This window comes from Panthera tigris, chromosome B4 (assembly GCF_018350195.1).
Source record: "Panthera tigris isolate Pti1 chromosome B4, P.tigris_Pti1_mat1.1, whole genome shotgun sequence".
Lineage (NCBI taxonomy): Eukaryota > Metazoa > Chordata > Mammalia > Carnivora > Felidae > Panthera > Panthera tigris.
This window is the reverse complement of record NC_056666.1, coordinates 46951297-46974321: the sequence shown is the minus strand read 5'-3', so window position 1 is coordinate 46974321 and position 23025 is coordinate 46951297. Positions and strand designations below refer to the sequence as shown.

General features: G+C 41.8%; 1 protein-coding gene across 1 annotated transcript in view; it reads left to right on the top strand.

Annotated features, from left to right (window-relative positions):
• Nucleotides 1-23025, top strand: part of GRIN2B (glutamate ionotropic receptor NMDA type subunit 2B) — a 411355-nt gene that overhangs the window by 215065 nt on the left and 173265 nt on the right. Inside the window, exon 5 of the mRNA XM_042991798.1 lies at nt 16338-16936. Coding sequence (XP_042847732.1) covers nt 16338-16936 — 599 coding nt within the window. The remainder of the gene's footprint in view (nt 1-16337; nt 16937-23025) is intronic.

The window sequence follows — 23025 nt, the reverse complement described above, 5'->3', positions numbered from 1 at the left end:
TTATGGAAACAGCCTAAATGTCCATCAGCTGATGAATAGATAAAGAAGATGTGGTTTATATATACAATGGAATACTACTTGACAATGAGAAAGAATAAAATCTTGCCATCTGCAGCAACACGGATGGAACTGGAAGGTATTATGCTAAGTGAAATAAGTCAGTCAGAGAAAGACGGATACCATATGTTTTGACTCATGTGTGGAACTTGAGAAACTTAACAGAAGACCATAGGGGAAGGGATGGGGAATAGTTACAAACAGAGAGGGAGGCAAACCGTAAGAGACTCTTAAATACAGAGAACAAACTGAGGGTTGTTGGGGGAGGTGGGGAGGGGGAAAATGGGTGATGGGCATTGAGGAGGGTGCTTGTTGGGATGAGCACTGGGTGTTGTATGTAAGCAATGAACCATGGAAATCTACCCCCAAAACCAAAAGCACACTATACATGTTGTATGTTAGCCAATTTGACAATAAATTATATTGAAAAAAAAAAAAAAAGAAATTCAAGCAAAACAGAAATTCAGGCAAAATAAATAGCTCAATTTCTGAACTGTTAGAAGTTGGCCTGATGTTGCAGGAGTACACAGAAGTCGTGATCACATCACTGTGTGTTATGTGGTTCTGCTGCTTATTTTTCATTATATATATAATCTGCATATAATCTGTGGTACTTGATGTCACCTGCCAGCTGTATGTATGTATGTATGTGTGTGTGTGTGTATTTTGGGGGCATGTTTGCAATGAACTTCTTAACTCTCAATGTCTGTAAAAGGGACGTGGTTTTGTTAGCATCTAACATAGCTTGCTAAATCAGAGAGTCTTTATTTCCAAGGAAACTCTAAATCATCAAGTACATTATTTTACTTTATCTCCAAGTGAGTTGTACCTACTTGCTATGCCTAGTTCTATGTTAGCCATAACATAGAACCTTGGGGCCAGGGTTTTATGTGAATGACTTTGGATTACTAAAGGGGACTCTGTCCAGCCACCCTTTCTGCTCCAGCAGTATCAGGCTAGAGACTAAGCCTGATTCTCAGCAAGGTGAAGGTCATCTAGGAGGATATTTTCCTCATGAAAATGGGAAACTATAGAATATTCGAAGGATGTTGCTAAAAAGCAAGAAAATAGTAATTCATGGTAGCTCTTTTGATTAGTAGGAGCAAAGACCAACTAAGTTATCCCATTAAAAAAAATTAAACCAAACAAAAACAAAATACTGGGAAATTTATCATGAGATATATGTGGAGAGAGCTGGAAAGCTATAAGGAACTAAGACCATCCACGACCGGCTACCTGCTGGATCTCTCAAGAACTGTTGTGGTCTGTATTTTAAAGTCTTTCTGATTCTCACATGCATCTTAAGACTTCTACTTCAGACTTCCTCTGCCATCCCATAGTTTCTGTTTTCTCACCATTTCACGGTGCTCCTGACCATGGTTTATCATGGACCCTCATCTAGTTCATGTTATAGGTAAAAGACCTGACCATTCTTTCACGGTTTTTGGTTCAGATTCATGAGAGAGACAGAGAGTCTGATGAGCTGGGCTCTTTGTTTCAGATCAGACCCAGACTGCTTAAGGACAGGCCGCTTTGGCCAGGTACCCACTTCTGGTTAATAGTACTTGTGCTGTGCAAAAAGAAGCTGACTGAGCCTGTGGGCAAGGGAGGTTGATCTAAAAGAAAAATTAGGCATGATTGATATATTACTTGACATATCAAAGAAAGAGTCCTAACTGATTCTGCCTCTAGAAGTTACTCACTGAGCAACATGAAAACCCTCTTCTAGAATATATTTAATAAATAGAGCCAATTAAGTATTTGAAAAGTTTTACTGTGACCACAGCAGATCTCTGCCTTTATGAGAAGGAAATGAGAAGGGAATCTGGAAGTTACTCTACCTTACAGTAGGAAAGGGTTAAGAAGTTGAGAGAATTAAGGAGAGATGAATTTATCCTTCATCGCCAGAGATTTACCCTTTATCATCAAAGTCCCTTACTGAACTTCAGCCCTTATTGAGCTCCCAAGGACATTGTATGCCACCTCATTTATACCTGGAAGAACCTCTGGTTCAGATTGTGTCCTCTTTTTTTTTTTTTTTTTTTTTTTTGGAAAAAAAAGGTGGCAAACTGTGTCACTATGTCATTTCTCAGGGATGTCATTGCTACTTATATTCATTTAATTTCATGAGGCCAAGAATAAAATATCTTAGAATATACATTTGCTTTATCAGTAAGAAGGTAATAAAAAATATCATGTTTTCTTAATAAGTTTTGGGGCAGTTTTGAGAACTGATAGCCTTTAGGTGGTCATCTATTTTTAAGTGAATGGGCACAGGGACTAACAAACTGAACTGGAGGAAATTTGGTATCGGCTACTTTGGTGAGTTGCTTGGATATAAATTTGCATTCCTAGGTCATCTCTATGTAAGAAACACTGAAATGATTGATCTCTTGCCCAATGTGTACAATTATTGAAAACTGTTGGAGAGCCAAAGGGAAAAAACCAGTGTAAAGAAAACAAATACATTGAGAGAGAGGAAAGACTAGGAATTATCATTCCCTTAGCTTTTCTGAAGGAACACTGAAAAGAAATCTTAACAAAATCAATTTGCAATTATTTGGAGAGAAGAAAGTTTTTTAACTGGATAGGCTGGCTTCATAAAGGACAAGTCCTGTCATACTAATCTAATATTCTGAGATGAAAATGAAAGGCTGGAGAGATCAAGGAGAAAGATTTATCGTTTAGACTGTAGAGTGCTGTGGATATGACACAGTATGGTATGTCCATCAACCCCTACACTGTTGCCTGAGATGGTGGGCATCAGAGGCTCATCATACACCTGAAGACAAATCTAAGGTTCAAAGCCAGTGTTACTTATATTTCTACCTACAGTCATATTTGGATTGAAATGTATGGCTGTTTAATTTGCTGATAGTGGGAGAACTGTCAAGGATGGAGATAAGTAAAAAGAAGTTTACAAAATATAGCCATCCAGCCATACTGCCCTCTGTTCTCATCATTCCTATGACATATTCTAAACCTCATGTTATCATTTAACTTAGGAAAATCATCAATTATTTTGTACATTTTCATCTTATCTTCTAGTTAGCTCACCCTAAGGATGAGGATAATGACTTACACTTCATGTCTACCTCCCATAGCACCTGATAGGTATTAATAAATGTTTGATTGATAAAAAACAGTAAGATCATAAATAACAGGTTGTATGATGTCCACTAGAAGAATACTGTAGGGTAATAACATACACCAAATCCATCACTAGTTAGCAGTACCCATGTGCTAGTGAATGGATGCACAGGAATGAAGCTTAAAAACCTCATGAGAATAAGCCGTACTACTAGGCAGGGGTAGAATTTAACTAGATAACTGTGATCATTCTGTGGTTCACAATTAATATAGGAGATGTAGATGGTTCAGATGGAGCCATAGAGATGACTAAAGGAAGCTTGAAGATGCATCATGTTGTGGTTTGCATTCTGAAGTCAGACCTAGCTGGATTCTCAAACCAACAGTAACCTTGGGTGAGTTACTTCACTTCTCTAAAGCTCACTTTCTCTATTGGTGAAATGGAGAGTAATAGGGCTTAGTTCATAAGAATGTGAGTATTAATTGATACAGTACATGTACAGCATCTAGAACACTGTAAGCCACTCACATATTGTAATAGGAACCCTATCCTTCTTGAACCAAACCATCATCTGTCTTGAAATCAGTTTGATTTAGTTCCATAAAAATTTCAAAGGCCTATCATATTATCTTTCATCAAGGAAAGCATGAGAGCCAAAAGGCTTAATCTGCAGCATGATGGAATCAAGATAGACGTACAGAAGAATTTCTGAAAGTCAGGATTGCCATTGGCCTATGTAACTGAGGAAAATTGTGGAATTTTCTTTGAAGACTTGGAAAATACTCTAGTTCCACCTCACATTCACCTAAACTGGTTTAATTGAAGTTCTTTCCTAAGATGGCCTGTGTCTTCTCAAGCCACTCTGCTTGATGTCTGTTCCTTGAGATCTTGGGCTGACATTATTTAACGGAGAGTTTAAGCTGTACTTATAAAAGATAAGCATATTGACACCTTTTAGCAATGCTGAATTAACATTAAAATGTCATTGCTGAGCCATAAGGCTGCCCCCATTTTGTTTTGTTAGCATGGGTCAGGATTCACAGCCAGCTAATGTGAACCTGATAGCTTCAGGTGAGTTGCTTTACTGCCAGTTCTAAAGATAATGAGACTGTATGTAAGACTCATACTGTCTGGGATGATTCATCCATGGGCAGAGGCCCCTCTGTGAAGGATCCAGATTAGAGATTAATAAATGCTGCATCTGATTGTGACAATGACTCTTCTCCAGAGAGCTCTGAGCTTCTTGCAGTTTGATATGCCAACTGGCATCTTCTTTTAAAGAGTTCTCTTTTTTTTTCCTGCTTGCACGCTCCCATCACAGGAAAAGTATTCAGGTGGAATGCTATGAGCTATAGAAATGTTGGAGACCAGGAAACGTGGTTTAAAAACAAATCAACAAACTTCAAAATAAAAATGCATAAATGGGCCATCTGTTTGCTTGCAGAATTCTTGTTTTCAGGAAAGATCTTGCCAATTTGATATCTCTTTTGAGGTAAGGCTGCTGCTTGTCCTTGCTTGGCGAATCTTCCAGAATAGGGTCGAGATATTGACAGCATTTCACTTCCCCAAGGCTCCAGAGAGAATAGAAACACTGATTGGACTAAGGGTGTAAGCCACGTAGGACATTCTAATGGGGTCTTTATCTGTTGAACTAGGACTATGGGGAAAAGGTGGCAAAGAAGGAAAAAGCCTCAGACTTGACTTCAGTGCTGACTATAGCAGTGATAAAATCGTTTTTGGAAAGGTTGGCTGAGTTGGTACCACTGAGTCAGAGGGCACAGGCTGGGACAGAGTGACCCTTGACTGGATTAGAAGCTGGATCTGAAGTATTCTGTGCCTTCTAAATCAAATATTCCTTTTCTTATATAGATAAAAAATTGAATAGGTTGTTTTCAAGGAATATGGACAAGATTGTATGGTTAGAAAAATAGTTTTAGTTTTAGTATGGTTCTCCCTGTAGCAGTTTAGGAGCTGGATTTGATTCTAATAGATTGTGTTGTACTCTCAGTGAGGCTTTATATACCCATGCCATCAAGAGCATGAGGAAAAGAAAATGAAAAGTAAGCAATTAGGAACTCTAGACTCTTAAGGTTCCATTTTTGGTGCTAATAAACAGCAGGCATAAATGAGGCATAGCAAATGTAGGAGTTGAATAATTCTGGAAAAGGCAAGCAATTTTCAGTATAAAATGAAGAAAATCTCAAGTAAACTTGGATGCACCCACTCACATACTGGACATCAATTTCACTCTACTGAGGCCATGCATACTGGAAACTGAATAGTAAGTCTAGGGAAGGTCAGAGATCTGGGAATACTGGACTAATCCTTTTCAGGGGGCTGCCTATCACAGCATAGGGGGCCAACAAGCTCCAAGAAACCTCTTTTAGACCAAATAACCCACTTGGTGTGATTCAGACTGGTGTGGGTATGCAGGGATTTGATCTACTGGTGGACAAAGTAGCAACCTTTGGCACAACTAATGTGCTAATCATCTCTCTGTTAAAGTCAGGAAAGGGGCATCAGACCTCAGCTGGCATCTGGAGGTACAGGGAGCAAGGGCCAACATTGGGGGTGTTGGCAGTTTGTCAGGGATTGTGCAGAACAGTTGGAGGTTCTGAGTAGGGAGCCTCATCCAAAGGAGATGGAGTAAATTTCAGTACATGAGGAAGACACTTAGTCCTTTGGATTGGACCCATGGTGAGGCTGTTAGGAAGGAAGGCTTCTTCTGAGTGGATATGTCTGTACTAAGCCAGGCTCCCATCAGGTTCACCAAATTCTGGGTCTAGAGGAGCCCAGTCAGCTCTAGAAGATATTGTAGGTGAGGATAATCCTTGGCCAGTCCCAGTCAAAATGTTGGAAGGCATGCCTGGGTGGCTAACGTTCTAAGTCCTACAATTGAGAGAGCCTGAGACAGGCAGGTGCTGACAAGCTGTTGAGGATATGTATATATATATTTTTAAAATGCCTGTATGCAATTTTATTTTCATTTCTGGAGCCCTTCAAGATGCGTTGCCTCTTTTAGATGGAGGACCAAATTGGTTTGGGAGATGTGAATAAATTCAAAGCCGCGTTGATTGTGAACAGCCGTACTTTGCTGATGTGAGGAAGCAGTGATCAGTTTTCCAATCCAGGGACTTAGGAATACCGATCACTGGATGTTTGGTGTGAAAAACTTTCTCAGAAAACTTCTTTCCACCATTGGAGACAGTGGCTTGTTAATTTATTCCAAATGACCGGTCCCAATTCTAAATTCACCGATGCTTTGTCTTTCTATATGGAGCAGGGACAGAAGCACAAATAAGTCTCTGTTTTCCAGAGATGTCTTGAAAAGACACATGTGTATGGACATAACCACTGTATCTAGAACTGGTGCTTTTGTTATTTTCAGCAATAAATGAAGTGCTAACACTCGTCGCTTGATCAAATATAAAATGCCTTTTCTATCCTTCTCTTCCTGTGAGAACCTTCCCACTTCTCTGCTCCCATTGGTATGTGAATGTGATGTTATGATCAAATATGTATGAAGAGATGGGAATGTTAATTTATTTGAGACACATGTCAACATCTTTATTTTGAAAACTGCTAGTATGTCAGGTAGTATGACCCACTTGTATTTAACCCTGTCCTTTCATTAATAATCCACAGTTCTTCTGGGGCGCCTGAGTGGCTCGGTCAGTTGAGCATCCAACTTTGGCTCAGGTTATGTTCTCACGGCTTGTGGGTTTGAGCCCCGCTTCTTCCGATTCTGTGTCCCCCTCTCTTTCTGCCCCTCCCCCCCCAAAGTAAATAAACATAATAATAAAACAAATTTAAAAAATTAATCACAATTCTTCTGTCAACTCTACCCCCTTGGCTTAAGTGAGGTGGGAGCACTTTGGAGGCATAGACAGTTTGGGATGTAGTATTTCATACCTAATACTTTTCTGTTTTTCCCTGGGTTATATTGTTTAGTCTTACGCTGCCTTTCTTTTTATCCTATAAAATTCCCAGATCAATATTAGTGTTGAACACGTGCTTTTTTTTAAGTAGGCTCCCCACCCAATGTGAGGTCTCAACTCACAACTCTAAGATCAAGAGTTGCATGCCCCACCAACTGAGCCAGCCAGTTGCCTCCACACCTGATTTTATAAATTCACCTAAATAAATTGTGTCTGGCACTGATAATCCTATTGCCTAATACTCTTAGTTTAATATTTACACTATTTTTTCTCTATCCATTTCATTTTCTTTTCCAACTTCTCCTCTCCTCCACCTTCTTCCCTTGCATTTATTTAAAAGTACTTTTATTCAGTCGCCAAACTTCATTGTTGCTGAACTTGTCAGCTTGCTCTTTTATAGAAAAGAACATCTTAATAAAAATACAAGCCCATCCATCTGAGAGTTGTTTTGATGTGCATAATGGAGTAGGCCATAGAGAGGAATTTTAATTTAAGATGAAATGAAATAGCCTTGCTAAGGTTTTGGCAGTCCTGATACCTTACAGGGGAGCACAAACACATTCTAGAAGTTCTCTTAGTCCTCGCCAAGCCCTCTGCTCCTTTCCTTATTTCTGTAATTCATTTGAGTATTCTAGTGAGAGGAAATCTGCCTTTTTATTCTTCCCCTCTTATTGCCCCCTCTATCTCGTAAGCTTTCTTCTTGCTATTATGTTGTCTCTGAGACCTGGACTAGAAAGAACCTTGTAGGCATTCTCAAAGTGAATACCTTCCGTTTGCTTCTCAGCTGTGACTTCGATTTTGTAATTGAAGCGCATCCAAGAAGACTCAGTCAGGGAGGAAAATGGGACAGAATTCAAGGAGAAAGCCAAATTATCTTCTGGAAAAAAAAGCAAACAAATAAGAAAAAGAATGCTGGCTTCTTCGGGAGTTGTTTAGTTATCTAGAATGGCTCTTACACTAACCTTTCTGCTTGGATTTTTGTTCATGGACTTTTGAAAACCCAGAGTGTTCTCCTTTGTGTGCAAAGGTTTAACAAAGAATGGATCTGGCGTTTAATGGGCAGGAGAAATCATGATTCTCCGCTAGTGAGCTTCCAGCATGTGGTTCAGTCATGATATTTCTGACTAATAGCAAGGCTGGAGAACATCAGGCATTTTCCCTATCTTGCAAGGCATTGCTCACAAAACTCTGACACTATTGAAATTCACCCGCAGTAGCTAACACCAGCAGCCTTAGTCACCTGAAAAACTGATAGTGTGGAATCAGAATTTCTAGCCCTCAAAGGTGGGGTCGGGGTGGGGGTCGGAGTTAGGTGGGGAGAGAAAATCCTTCCCTTACTTTGGGAGAGAAAAGAGATTTTTGTCCTTCATGTTCTGCTTCTACTTTGCTTACTGTGGAAGAAGTAAAGAGGAAATGGCCAGCACTTCTGTTAGGCAGCTGGGTAACCCTGACCCCATCATCTGCACACTTGTTTTCTAAATCTGGTGGTAGTGGAGTTTTCAGTGACACTCTAGCGGTCCTAGCCTTTTATCAGACACAGATCCTCCTTAAGAACTGAAGTGAGAAGGAGAACAGAAAGATTTTCTTTACTCCTATAATAGGAGGAGGGACTAGGAGGAAAATCAGATTTATTTACTCCGATTCTATGTTAATGTTCTAGCAGGATCATAATCCCTATGATGTTATGAAGCAATCAGATTTGAATAATGTGAAAGGCTTTTTGATACTAGGAAAACAAAATTTCTATTGGAAAGCCAACAAAGATAAACTGAGGATTTGAGGATTCTCTGGTTGTAACATCAGTTTCTACATTTTTAAATTCAACAAACATCTACTGAGACCCCATTTCAGGTACCAAAAGGCAGCAATGAACAGTGGTCCCTGCCCTCCTGGTGTTTACACTCTAATTGGGAAGAGGCAGTGAGTTATAATAAATATATCAAATAAGTGCTCATGAAGTCTGTTAGATGGTGATAAATGCTATGGCAACAAGAAAAAAATGGAGCAGGATGATAGGATTGGGCAGGTGTTAGTATTTTACTACAGGATCAGGATTGGGCTTTATTGAGAAGTTGAGGTTTAGCAAAGACTTGAAATAGGTGCGTGTTAGCCCTGTGGATAGCTGGAAGAAGAGTGTTCCAGGCAGAGAAAACAGCTAAAACAACTGGAGCAGGAGTGTGTGTGCTCAAGAAAGGTTAGAGTGCATGGATAGAGTGAGAGGGAGGGTGGGAGGGTGTGGGGTCCATGGGGCAACTGGGGTCCAAAGCAAGGGTGTTGGCTTTTTCTTTTTAGTGGATTGGGAAGCCATTGAGGATTTGGGGCAGAGAATAACATCTTATGATTTAAGTTTTAAAAGGATAATCCTGCTTCTTTGTTGAGCTCAGACTATAAAGGGTTTGGGGTGGGGGGCAGAGCAGGGAGACCAGTTAGCAGGCTCTTGCAGTGACTGGGTGAAGGATGATAGTGGCTCAAACAGAGCTGGTGAAAATAGGCTGTGTTCTAGATACATTATGAAGGTTGGCAGTAAGGTTGATTGATTGGATGTAGAGCTCCAGAGAAAGAGAGGAGTTGGAACTGGAGGGACTGACCTGCCTTTAGCTGAAATGGGAAAGGGTGAGTTCAGTTTTGGAAATGTTGGCCACGTTTCTAAGATATCCAAGTGGACATATAGAACAGGTAGTTTGATACAGAAGTTTGAAGTGTTGGAGAAAGAAGTGTGAGAGTGATTGGCATATAAATAGGATTTAAATCAGGATATTGGGTGAGATCTCAGCAGCGGTGAATGTTGATAGAAGAGGCATGAGGACCAAAGATTAACCCTGGGACGCAAAGCTTTAAAAGGTCAGAAGGAAGAGGAGGAGCCAGCAGAGGAGACAGAGGAATAACAGCCAATAAGGTAGAAGGAAGGTCAAGAGAATGTGAAGCCCCAGAAACCAAGGAAGGCATAGGTAGGAGCCAAATTATCAACCATGTCAAATGCTGCTCATAGGTAAGGATGGATTGTAGGAATGCTGACTCCTACACCAACTCCATCTTTGGCCCTACATTTATGGTCCCCTCTGGCGCACAGGTGGCACCATTTTGGATAACTAGTAAAGATCCTCTTGCACACAGACGTCGCCACTTTAGATGACTACCCTGTGACCTCACCACCATGCTTCTCACTCCGCAAAAGCTAGGGATTAAGGTCTGGATAGGGCTGGAGAATAGCTGTGTATTGCTGTGGACTGTCCACTCCTCTCAGTGAGTTACTATGAACAAAACTCTGTGTAAACAGTAGAGAGTAGTTTGTTTCATTTTTTGGTATCAAAGGGTCTTCTCAGTCTGGAGGGTACATTAGTGACTCTAACAGTAAGTGTGAGTGGATGTTAGAGTTGGCAATATCAGGGTCACCTCTGTGCCTCACAAGAGGAGTTTCAATGAAGTCAAAAGTCTGGTTGGAGTCAGTGTGATAGAGAATGTGAGAAGAGGATTTAGAGGAAGGGAGTATAGATGATGTTTTCAAGGAATTTGTCACAGAGGGGCAAGGAAGTGACCACTAGTATTTTCTGCCTCTCTGCCTGGTTCCAAGAGGGAATCCCATCACATTTTATAAAAGTGCAGTTTATATAACTATTTAAGCATAGCTGCTGACTATGAGGTCGATATGTGATATCAACATAGAACTTTGGAACCAAATTAGACTGTCAGAGTTCAGTTAATCTCATACCCAATAAAGGAACCTTCATTTTATTATTCATACAAAACATTTTTTTTCATATGCTACCTAGATATACTGAGATGAATAAGGCACAGTTCCTGCTCTTGAGAAAGATGTTTTTTATGGGAAGAGGGATATATCCTTCCTGTGTGATAAATATTAAGATAGAGGCACATACAAAATATTGTAAAAGCAGAGGGCAAAGAGAACTAACTTACCTGGGGAACTTAGGAAAGATGTTATGCATGAAAAGCTAACACTTGAACTAGGCCTTAAAGGTCAGCATGTGTTTTCCAGGCCGAGTACTGGGGAGAATCCCTTTATCAAATAATCAGCCTCTGGGGCGCCTGGGTGGCTCAGTTGGTTAAGTGTCCAACTCTTGATTTTGACTCAGTCATGATCTCACAGGTCTGTGAGTTTTTACTGATAGTGCAGAGCCTGCTTAGGATTCTCTCTCTGGCCCTCCCTTGCTCACATGTTCTCTGTCTCTCAAAATAAATAAATAAACTTAAAATAAAAATCGGCTCCTGTTCAAATGCGTATAGCAACAGAGAACTCACGTGAGTTTGAAGAAACCTTGTGAGTTTCATTCTCTCCTAAATAGTTGTAATTTTTGCACATCTATTTCTTACATTGAACTGAATAATGATGTTTAATATTTCTACTCATTAGTCCCAGTTTTCTCTTCTGGAGCTAATGGGCAAAGACTTGTCTTTCTCACATATAGGTCATTTCTGTATTTGAAAATAGATATTATGTTCTCTTTTAGGCCATCTATTTTCCATGTTGAAAAAGGGGACTGAATAGTTTCAGGTTGGGTTCCCTGGGAAGCAGACACTGAAACCAAGGTTAACATACAGGAGGTTCTTCAGAGAGCGTTCTTGAGATCATTGCCATGAAAAGAGAAGATTGGGCAGAGGGAGAAGTAGAGATGTGATGCATTTTTTTTTAATTTTATTTTAGAGTGAATGGTGGTAGGGGAAGAGAATCTCTCTCCACACTCAGTTTGGAGCCTGACAACAGGCTTGATCCCAAGACCCTGGGATCGTGACCTGAGCTGAAATCAAGAGTAGGACACTCAACCTACTGAGCCACCCATGTGCCCCGAGGTGTGATGCAGTTTTTTTTTTTAATATTTATTTTTGAGAGTGAGGGAGAGCAAGAGAGAGTGAGTGCACCCATGCATGCATTAGGGGGTGCAGAGAGAGAAGTGGGACAGAGGATCCGAAGTGGGCTCTGTGCTGACAGCAGAGAGCCTAGTGCGGGACTCAAACCCATGAACTGTGAGATCATTACCTGCGCCAAAGTCTGACGCTTCACCAACTGAGTCACCCAGGCACTTTGAAAGGAAGCTCCAGCTGACCCTTTGGGAAGTTTTGAAAATCAATTGATCCTTCAGAGTTGTCTAGAGTCAGGGCAAGAGGGCCAGGTCTTTATACTCCAGGATGACCAGTCATTCAGGGCAGTTTATCCTGGGAAGGGGCATGACTTTGGGCAAGATGGTTCTCTTCAGCTGATGCAATTCCCAAAGTGGGCCGATAGCTGAAACCTATTGGCAGGGGCATTAGCAGCAACAGCTGCAGTAGTTAATCCTTTATTTCTCATCATTTTTTTCCAGTTTATTTATTTATTGTGAGAGAGAGAGTGCACGCGTGTGTGTGCGCACACACACGCACACATACACACACACACACACAAACACACACACACACACACACACATGAGCAGGGAAGAGGCAGAGAGAGAGAGGGAATCCCAAGCAGGCTCTGCACTGTCAGCATGGAGCCTGATGTGGGCCTCAAACTCAGGAACTATGAGATCATGACCTGAGCCGAAATCAAGAGTTGGATGCCCAACCAACTGGGCCACCCAGGTACTCCTAATTTTTTATTTCTGAAGTGTATCTGTAGGGCATCAGGGTGATACAGAAGAGGAATCTCACACACTGCTAATTGTTTCAGCAGTTATTTTGGAGACCAATAATAGAATGAAAAAGTACTTGTTTTTGTTTTTTATTAGCAAATAAACACCATGAACATCACAGTGATGGAGGTTCAACATAATGGTTCTAGACTGATGGAATCTAGTGTACAATTGTACCTTCCCTGTGTTAATTATCTCAGTCATGGTGGCCCTTTATATGTGAATGCTTCAAAACTGTTCGAAAGGCAAGGTGAAGAAGTACATTCATGCAATAAATGTGGCTGGGAATCTTCATTAGGAGATAAAAATGTAAGTGGGGAAGCATAGTGAGCTGCAAACTGAATTATATCCCTGTCCTTCATCCTAGAAGACGATACTTCTTGTGGTGATCACAATGCATGCTGGGTGCCTGTAAAGATGGATGTGTGGCCACCAGTCCTTTCCACTCCATGCACACATGAAGATTGCTCTTTGATTTGTGGCTTCAGCCATAATTTGCAAAGCCTGTCACTGCTTGCAACTTATAGTTAGCCCAAAGCTTTGTTGAAAAAGAGCTGTCCCATTCCCAACTGCTGTATACCAGATTGCTGTGTCAACTAAATTAATAACACTGGACTGCTCATTATCCCAGAAAACATTTGCCCAAGCTATAACTCTGTCTCTTGATTTCTGTTTGGCTTCATTAACCTCTTCTTGGTGCCACAATAAAATGGTCATGTAAGGCATCCTTTATTTAATGAAGGATTGGCAAGACAAAACAGTTGAACTGGGCATTGATGGGAGAGAGGAGCCAGAAAGGATGGTTGTGGAGGATGATAGAATTAGGTAAGAGGAGGATATGGTGGGGGTGAGATAGAGCCATATTAGTTTTTCTCTCTCCTTACTTTCATCTTATATTCTTGGATTTCTTCACATAGTAGCTGATGGTTTCTTTAGGAGCTCATATATAATTGTGAGCAAGTTTTAAGAGAAGATTAAGAGATGGGACGCCTGGGTGACTCAGTCAGTTAAGCATCTAACTCTTGATTTCATCTGATCTCATGGTTTGTAAGATTGAACCCTGATGACAACAAGGAGCCTGCTTGGGATTCTCTCCCTCTGCTTCCCCGCTCCCTCAAAATAAATAAGCTTATAAAAGGGGGGGGGGAGAGAAAAGACTAAGAGAGGAGAGGGTAGAGTTGGTATTTTAGAATTTTTTTTTAATTTATTTTCATTAGCATGGACTCATTTACTATGGACCCTCATGGGTTATCTCTCAGGGCATGCTCTCTGTCTATTTGAACCAGCCAGTGGTCTCATGATAGATGAAGAGTTGTGGGTGTTAAGAACTCCCTTGTGATGAGAGGTTCCCTTATCATAGAATGGGTTGAGTTACTTTGTTTACAATTGGGATCCCTTTTATCCTCAGCCTATACATTTTATTTTATTTTAATATTTTTTAAGTTTATTTATTTTGAGAGAGGGGGGGGGGGCATGGAAAGAAGGAGAGAGAGAATCCCAAGCAGGCTCCACACTGACAGCAAAGAGCCCACTGTGGTGCTCGACCCCATGAACTGTGAGATCATGACCTGGGCCAAGATCAACAGTCGGATGCTTAACCGACTGATCTACCCAGGTGCCCTCTTAGTCTATACATTTTACGGTATATCTGGAAGATTTTGTCATTTTGTTATATCCACTAGGCTTTGTGAAAACTCAAGTGAAAAGGGGAATTTTGGGAATCTTCAAATGACACATTATCTGGCAGTAACAAGGAAAACAAATAGCCATTTCTCTAAAGCCATTCTGGGTGGGAGGTTCTGTCACTGGCCTTCCTTCCCTGTTGTGGTTCCCTGACAAATCTTGGAATAAACTTTTAACCAAGATTCCCACTGTAATCCTATAACCTGAGGACAAAATCAATGTTACCTGAAGAATAGTACTTGTTTTGTAGTAGGAGACCACGGGCAGGGGCCAGTTACAGTTTGGAGGAAACACACATGAAGCCCTTACTGTGTTCTGAATCAAATCCCACTCCTTCCTGCCCATTCTTGTTGCCTTACCTTCTCTGCTTCCCTGAATTCTCTGGTCCTGTGAAGCTCCTCTTTGACTGTATGTTTAAGCCAGAGGAGGGAGCTATGATAAGCACCATTTCACCCTTAGCAGAAAGAATTGCCCTCCAATGACAAAGCCTCTACTGTTTCATTCTGGATTGCCTGTGGGAAATGTGAAAAGTTCAAGCCACATGAAGCAATCATAGCTCTGGCAGAGCCAAGGGGCTGGCAGCTTTCATTGCCGAATCAGGGTCTTTGGATACCAGCTGGATATTTCCCAACCTGTATTTTTTTTTTCAATAGTGGGTACCCAAAAAATATGCAGCAATTTCTCAGCTATACACAACTATGTTCGTGAACTAAGAAATCACCATATAATTTCGTTTAAAAGCCTGGTCTCTTGTGACTGTACTTTGAAGCTCTCGTTTGGGGATGAGAAAGAACTGCCCCTTTTAGAAAGACACAATTTTGTTAGCCTGGATTGTTCTAAAATGGAGATGAACCATCAGATAAAAGATAGGGGGCACTGACCAAGAAAAGAGATGCCATTACCCAGGAGGAAATCAGGGGAAGGTGGATTGAGGGAGAAGGACAAGGCCGAGAGGGTCTTCATTTTGTGGTCTTAGATTTTTTTTTGGCTGTAAGGCAGAGATAAAATGCAGGGCTTGACATCTCAGAGCAGCAGGTGAAATAAAATGGGAGAAATTTAAAATGGCTTCTCCCTCAAAAGGAGGGAGAAAACAGAAGATTCTCAGAATTGACAGAAGGTTATGTGTATAATGCACTGGTCAGACCGAGACCCATGGTATTAAACAAGTAAGAGAAAGAACAGTCTTCTGTGTGCTGCTCTGAAATAAACCTTAATCATACATGAGCCTGAGTGCAAGTCCTTCCTTCTAACTTGTAGCTCAGATACACTACGTGTGCCTTACTCTAACTTGCAGATCTCATGGTCACAGCGCAAGATGGAATACTAAATGTGCTATTAATTCATCCATTATATTTTTCTAGAAAATAGACTGATTAAATCTTCTGCTACCATGTGCTTTTCTCTGGCCATCCATACCTGAGTACCACCCACCTGTTAGGCCAGTGCGTTTCTACTGCCTCCACCAATAGGTTTAAGGATAGATTGATGGCATTTCCATTTATTCACTCTGATTGAGTGATGTACATCCACCGTTGTGATAAGTTCAGAAGGCTCACAAAATGAAAAGTGTGTGTGTTCCTAGAACTCAATTTGACAGTGACACCTGACCTGAGCTGATGTGAGGCCATTTAGAGTCTCTGTCCCATCTAATACAACTCTTTATGTGTTTTGCAATAGAAATACTAACGTATTTGATGATAGGAAGCTGCCCTATGCTCCAAGGATTTCAGACAATGAGAATATATACACCTATGTTGATTTTCCAGAGAATCTGGGAGGTAGTTTTAGGAAGAGAGGTATTACAAATGTTTGCAATGCAAACATCCCATTTTAAAAGGCATCATGTGAAAAAGTAAACAATGAACACAAACCGCTGTACCCAATTGATATCAACTCTCCCTTACCATCATTGGTTTTTTCTTTTTTTTACATTTTACTATTCTAGGATGAATCCTCCATGTTCTTCCAGTTTGGCCCATCAATTGAGCAGCAAGCTTCCGTAATGCTCAACATCATGGAAGAGTATGACTGGTACATCTTTTCTATCGTCACCACCTACTTCCCTGGCTACCAGGACTTTGTAAACAAGATTCGCAGCACCATCGAGAACAGCTTTGTGGGCTGGGAGTTAGAGGAAGTCCTCCTGCTGGACATGTCCCTGGATGATGGAGATTCTAAGATCCAGAACCAGCTCAAGAAACTTCAGAGCCCCATCATTCTTCTTTATTGTACGAAGGAAGAAGCCACTTATATCTTTGAAGTAGCTAACTCAGTAGGGCTGACTGGCTACGGCTACACGTGGATTGTGCCTAGTCTGGTGGCAGGGGATACAGACACAGTGCCCTCGGAGTTCCCCACTGGGCTCATCTCTGTGTCCTATGATGAATGGGACTATGGCCTCCCTGCCAGAGTGAGGGATGGAATTGCCATAATCACCACCGCTGCTTCCGATATGCTGTCTGAACACAGCTTCATCCCTGAGCCCAAGAGCAGTTGTTACAACACCCATGAGAAGAGAATCTACCAGTCCAACATGCTGAATAGGTGAGTGTGGAACACTGATGGTAGAGGTCCGAGGAGGGCTTTTAGGACTGGGGTTGGAGGAGGTTCTGAAACTATGGGAAGGGCAGTTCAAGATGTCAGAGGTTGAAGGCTGGCCACTGGGATGGCCATGGCTTATGATGGTGGGAGTGTTTCAGATCCAAAGCTCGCTGTGCTGGATTCCTGTTCTAAGAAATACAAAATGGTTCCCACTTATTGTTCACTTACCGTGTGCTAGGTGTTCCTCTAAGTGTTTATGGGTGTTTGACCTCCTTAACCTCAAAGCAATACTCTATTAGGCAGGTGTTAAGAGCCATTTCCATTTTATGATACAAGAGAATAAGGTTCGTAGGAGTATACTGTCCATGGTCACTCTGCAAGTAAGGGGTTCAGTTTGGAGCTGTACACGGGCCTCTGTGGGCCCTGCGTACTTGATCACTATAAAAGACACCATGCACGTAGGCATGAGGACCTACCAATCCCCTTACCTTAGAAATGATGCCGTACCGGGAAGGAATGGAGAACAGGTGACGTGGGTCTGTAGGCACATGAAGAGGGTCCTTTCCTTGGATTTTGTCTCCTGCGCTTCTCCTCTCTGCCCTTAAGCATGAAGGTGGTGCTGTAGAGGCAGCTTCCATAGTTGCTCTTAGTCCGATTTCTTCAGTAGGAAGAAGATCTAGGTGGAGTTCGGCTCCCCTGACCTCACCTCCCAATCCAGCCACACCTCCAGCACATCCTCTTGCAGGTATTGTGTGACCATGAAGGGCAGAAGATTCTATACTAGGCTTCTGTAGTTCTGTGATTTGTATAAAACTGCTGCACAAGAACATTGTCAAACTCAAACAATGCAGAAGAGCCCAGAAGAGAAAGAAAAAATGACCTTCGCTACAACCAACCAGAAAGAATCATTGTAGAAACATCTAGGTATTTCCCTGTGCGTGTATGCCTACATCCATATAAATCTATAATTTTATATAAATGGAAATATAACTACCCCTGCTGTTTGATGACCCAGCTTTCTTTTACTCAACAGTATGTTTTGGGCATCCGTTTTAAATTCGTTATGAATTCCATCCAACAAATAGAAACGTATGCAGAAAACACCTATTCGGATACCATTCAGCTTACATAAAATACCAAAGTATACTCTGGGAAGGTTGAAATACATTTAGTGGAGGTTGAAGGTGTACCTATTAGTTTAACCTCTGGAAGGGAGCCGGACTAAAGCCTCTCAGCTAAGCTGTTAACTCAGAGTTGAAACTAAAGCTACTTTTAATGCAATCTGTGATCCAATCCTAATATTATCCCACCTTCATCTATGCTTTCTGCCATCCCTAGTTGTCACTGCTTATTTGGTACAGACTGTCTTGATTTTCTTCCGACCTCTGTAGTCTTTCCGTTCCAGGTCCTTGGCAGGCTCTTGTTCAATGTTGGTGCTTCTCAGGGTTTGTCCTAGACCCTCCTTTTCTGTCCTCCATTGCCAAGTATACAACTAAGTTCTCCCAAACTAAGTATACAACTAAGTTCTCCCAAATGACCTCTCTGGATGAAACCTCTCCCTTGAGCCCCCAGTCTGTATTGCCAACTGAGTGGGTATGTTCCTTTGGATGCCACGGAGCCTTAGAACATACCATATGCAAAGCTGAACTGCTTTCTCTCCTGTTACTCTTCCATCGTCTTGCAGACAAATCTGTACACCTACAAAGGGTACGTCCTAGTACCCAGTTAGCTAACGTAAAAATTCCAAAGGTGTCCTGGCTTTCACATTCCCGCCATCTCCTTGCTGACCATGCCCTTCCCCACAGATCTCCTCTGGAGTGCTCTCGCTGTCTGCATCCCTGAGCCACGTCCCAGTTCGGCTCTTCTTACCTGCATTGCTGCAGGGCCTCGTAAATATCTTCTGGCTCCCAGTACTGCTTCCTTCCAATCTACACCGCACCCAGAATGATCTAAAATGAAAATGTGATTTCATCAGTCTCCTGCATAATGCCTTTCAACGGCTTTTCATTGCTCCTGTAATAAAGTCCCATCTCCTTGATATGGTTTATAAAGTCTTCCAGTGCACAGGCCTGCCTGTCTTTCCAAAATTGTCTGGTGCCATGCTGTCCCTCAAACACTCCATTCCTGCAATACTGAACCTGCTTTAGTTCTCTGAAAATGCCGTGTTCTTTCTCTTGCTTCTAGCTCTCTTCTTGAATATATTCCCCAGGAGCCCCTTCCCACCAGAACATAAATGCAGAAGCTTCTTCACCTGCCTCATTTTCATTCCCTAGGCTTCGGTCCTGACATCACTTTCATGGAGGCAGCTTTCCTGGGCCCTGGACTAATGGGGCCCTGTTACCTGCCTTCAGTGCAACTTTTGTTTCCCCCAATACAGCCAGTTCCAGTTCTTCAAACAGTTCTAGTTCTATGCTTTGTTATCCGTTGTCCCTGTAAGTTCAGTGAAAGCAGTGACCTTTCTGTCCTTAGTTCCATGTCCCCCCACTCTTAGTGTCCTGTGTGGCAGAGGGAAGAAGGACACCCGGAGTTCATGAATGACCTCCTCCAAGATGCTGAGCTGCCTAGTGCATACCTATTCCACAGGACCTTTCTTGTTCTGCTCCTCTCTGCGAGATCATGGAGATTTCCTTTAAAACCTTACTGTTTATTCATGGGACACCTGGGTATCTTAGGTGGTTAAGCGTCCGACTCGATCTCCGCTCAGGTCATGATCTCATGGTTCATGAGTTCAAGCCCTGCATCGGGCCTTGTGCTGACAGTGTGGAGCCTGCTTGGGATTCTCTCTCCCTTCTCTTTCTGCCCCTACTCTGTTCGTGTTCTCTTTGTCTCTCGCTCTCTCTCTCTCGCTCTCTCACTCTCTTCTCTCTCTCTTTCCTTCATTCTCTCTCAATAAATTAAATAAATAAATAAATTCCTAAAGATTAAAAAAAAACTTACTATTTATTCAGTTCTCTACATTCATGTTTTCTCCCGCTGTCTTTAGTGTTAAGTTAAAATCTGATGCAGATCACCAAATATTTGTTCATTAAAACCAATGCTAACAATGAAAAATATTTAGGCCAAAATGTCTGCCAAACCACACAAGGAAACCAAATGGATGTTAAAGTCCATAAATTTTGGTTCAGGAATGCCTGCTTTGATCTTAAATCTCCTCTGGGTACACAGTCATCTGCGGATATTATCATTTCCCCTTTGGCTTACTTTACATTAGAATGCAAGCAGTCTCTCTGAAGTTTGGTCTCTGACCACTGTACCTTTAAGAGTCACGCTTGGTTCTAACTTTTGTTACCGTGTCTTGTGGCCGCTCAGAAAGGGAGCCCTCCTCAGTCCTCTCTTCTCCTTCCTCAGATATTCTTGTCAAGATGGCCACGAATACCTGCCTCCATCTTTGAAAGTGTAGCCCTCCTAAAAAGAACAGGGGGGACACAGTCCCCCTGGACTCCTAAAAAGAACAGGGGGGACACAGATTATTCATAAATTCCTTGAGGACCAGAGTCCGGCAAAAAGTCCACCGTGATTTCCCACTTTCCCATACTGTACACAGTGTCTTCAGACTCATCAGAGTGCTTCTCCACTAAGATCTTTCCTCTCTGAACTTTCTCTTCTGCCCCAATTCCCAGATTTTTTTTTTCCTGGGGTTCTGTATCTACTTCCTGTGAGACCTCTTCTCTTGGCTGTCTCCCCTGCCCATATAACTCCATCCCTTGTGCACCCCATCTTTTCCCTCCATCCTCTCAACTGCAGCTCCTCAGGGCTCTTGAATCCAATCTCTAACCTCTCTTGGGAATATTTTAATAACCTTCTCTATCAGGACCCCGAAAGGATTGGAGTTGCCTAACAGGGACTATAAGGAGCTGTCCTCAAAGTCTAAGCTATTATCATGTGGCACGGTGCTCAGAATCATCAGTGGAATTCAATTAGGCACGCTCAGTCCCAGCTCCTCTTACTTATCCTGGTCTGAAATCAGCCTCTTTCCCCCCTTCAGAGCTCTGGGCTCACTAGGGTCACTCTTTTAAATAACAAACCAAGCAGCCACATCATTTAGCCACAGCAGGAAATCTTTGCAAATAAAATTGTTGCGAATGGTTGGTTGTTTTATGAGGATGACTTTTTCCTTGGCCTGCTGCTCATGTCTCTGCAGCAGCAGCAGTGGGAAGAAGCCTCCTCAGGAGGTATCTGGGAATGACCCAGCCCCAGGATGACACCAGGCATACAGAGTCAGGAAATGGCTTCTCCTGTCACTTTCCTGAAAACCCAGAAACATGAATAGGCCCTGTCCTCCTAAGGGGAGGTGAAGCTCTCCTTTATACCTGACCAAACTGGCTTTCTTTCCATGTGAGGGAGGTTGATAAATCTAGATTTAGGGGACAGGGGGCGGAGGTTCTGTGTTAAGTGCCGAAACCCAAAGAGAGACACACGTTGGAAGTGATTCACTTGTTAGTTACCGAAGGAAGTGTTGTAAGCATTCTCAGAGAGGATCCTTGAAATGAACATTATTTATCAGGTGTCAATCCAAATTCCTTACTGATAACTTCTTAGCTCCTTGGAACTTGGCCAGATACGGTTTGGGTGACTATCTCCAGATGGATTCTAGGCTGCTGGACAAGGCTTTTTAACAGGTTGCGAGAGAAGTACAGAAACACAGTTAAATTGGAATTTTAGATAAACAGCAGCTAATTCTCTTAGCAAAAATCTGTTCCCAAATATTGCATGGGACATACTGATTCTAAAAGATAACTTGTTTATCTGAAATTCAAATTTAACAGGGCTCCTGTATTTTTCTTTCTTTCTTTCTTTCTTTCTTTCTTCCTTTCTTTTTTTCTTCTTTCTTTCTTTCTTTCTTTCTTTCTTTCTTTCTTTCTTTCTTGTACACTAATAAGAATTAATTTTCTTTTGGGACTTTGTAGCATTCATGTATGCCTTATTAGTAAATGTAGTACAGTGCCTCATACTGTTGCCCAAGACATGCTGAGAGAGAATTTTATTCCAACTGGGAACTTTATTTGATTGAAAGAATTGAATAATTTCTTCTGTCATGTATTGTCTAAGTGAAGGATCTTCTTAGTTCCTGAGAAAAGTCGTAACGTTTTGGTACCAGATGATCTGAAAGTGTTTAGAAAGTGATTAGGCTAGTTGTCTAAACCTGTCTTTATTCCCCTGAGCTAGAGAAGAATTGCTAGCTATTAGTAGGCACATGTCTAGATTTTTCTTTTATCACTTCCCCAGGGGAGCAGTTAATGGTTATTTTCCTTTGGAATGTGCGCTCCAATACTCTGCTAAGTCTGTTTCTGTCACTCAGGTGATGGCATACTGGCCACTGACCTCCGGGCTTGCTGTCTGTCCTGAGGACTCATGTTCCCCACTTTTGGAAAAAAGTAGATGTTCTTGGAGATGGCTGGATCTCAACAAAGCAAACCTCTTACGAATCTTGCCTAATTATTTCCCCCTGGTGTCCTCAGTTTTCCTACCCAACACCTGTTTTTGTAGCCTCTTTCCCCGTGAAAGTTGCTGTCTCAAAAGGCCAGAATCCTCCTCCTGGCCCAGCCTTTGAGAAGCAAGGATAGCTGATATGAAGAAAGGGGCTCTGTTAAGTTCTTCCTAAAAGAACCGTGGTAAACACTATCCTCCTCTAACTTTGGGGCAGACTCCCTATCCTTGGACCCACTGTAGTAGCTGGGATGCCCACTTGACTCTCTTGGCCTGAAAAGCACTGAGAAGTTAAGAAATAAACAGGAAATTGAGTCTGTTAGTTTTTAGACAACTACGGGCAAGAGGTGCTTGGTTATTACCCATCTTTTAGTTAGTAAATGTTCATGGAGTGCCAAGCGTAGGCAGATTTCTGGTAAGGCAAATATGTATTAAATGTAATTATTTAATATAATTTATGTGTGAACAGTCAAAAGGTTCTGCAAAAGCATAGTTAGAAGTGGGCTGTCAGGCATAGTGGACCTTCCCCCGATTAAAGAAATTGACTGGCATCTAAGGAAAGCTACATTTTCATATGAAATATGTAGCAAAGCAAGAGAGAGATTATATCTGCTCAGTGGTATAGACGGAGATAGAAATTGGGGGGCAGGAGGAATAACTGAGGA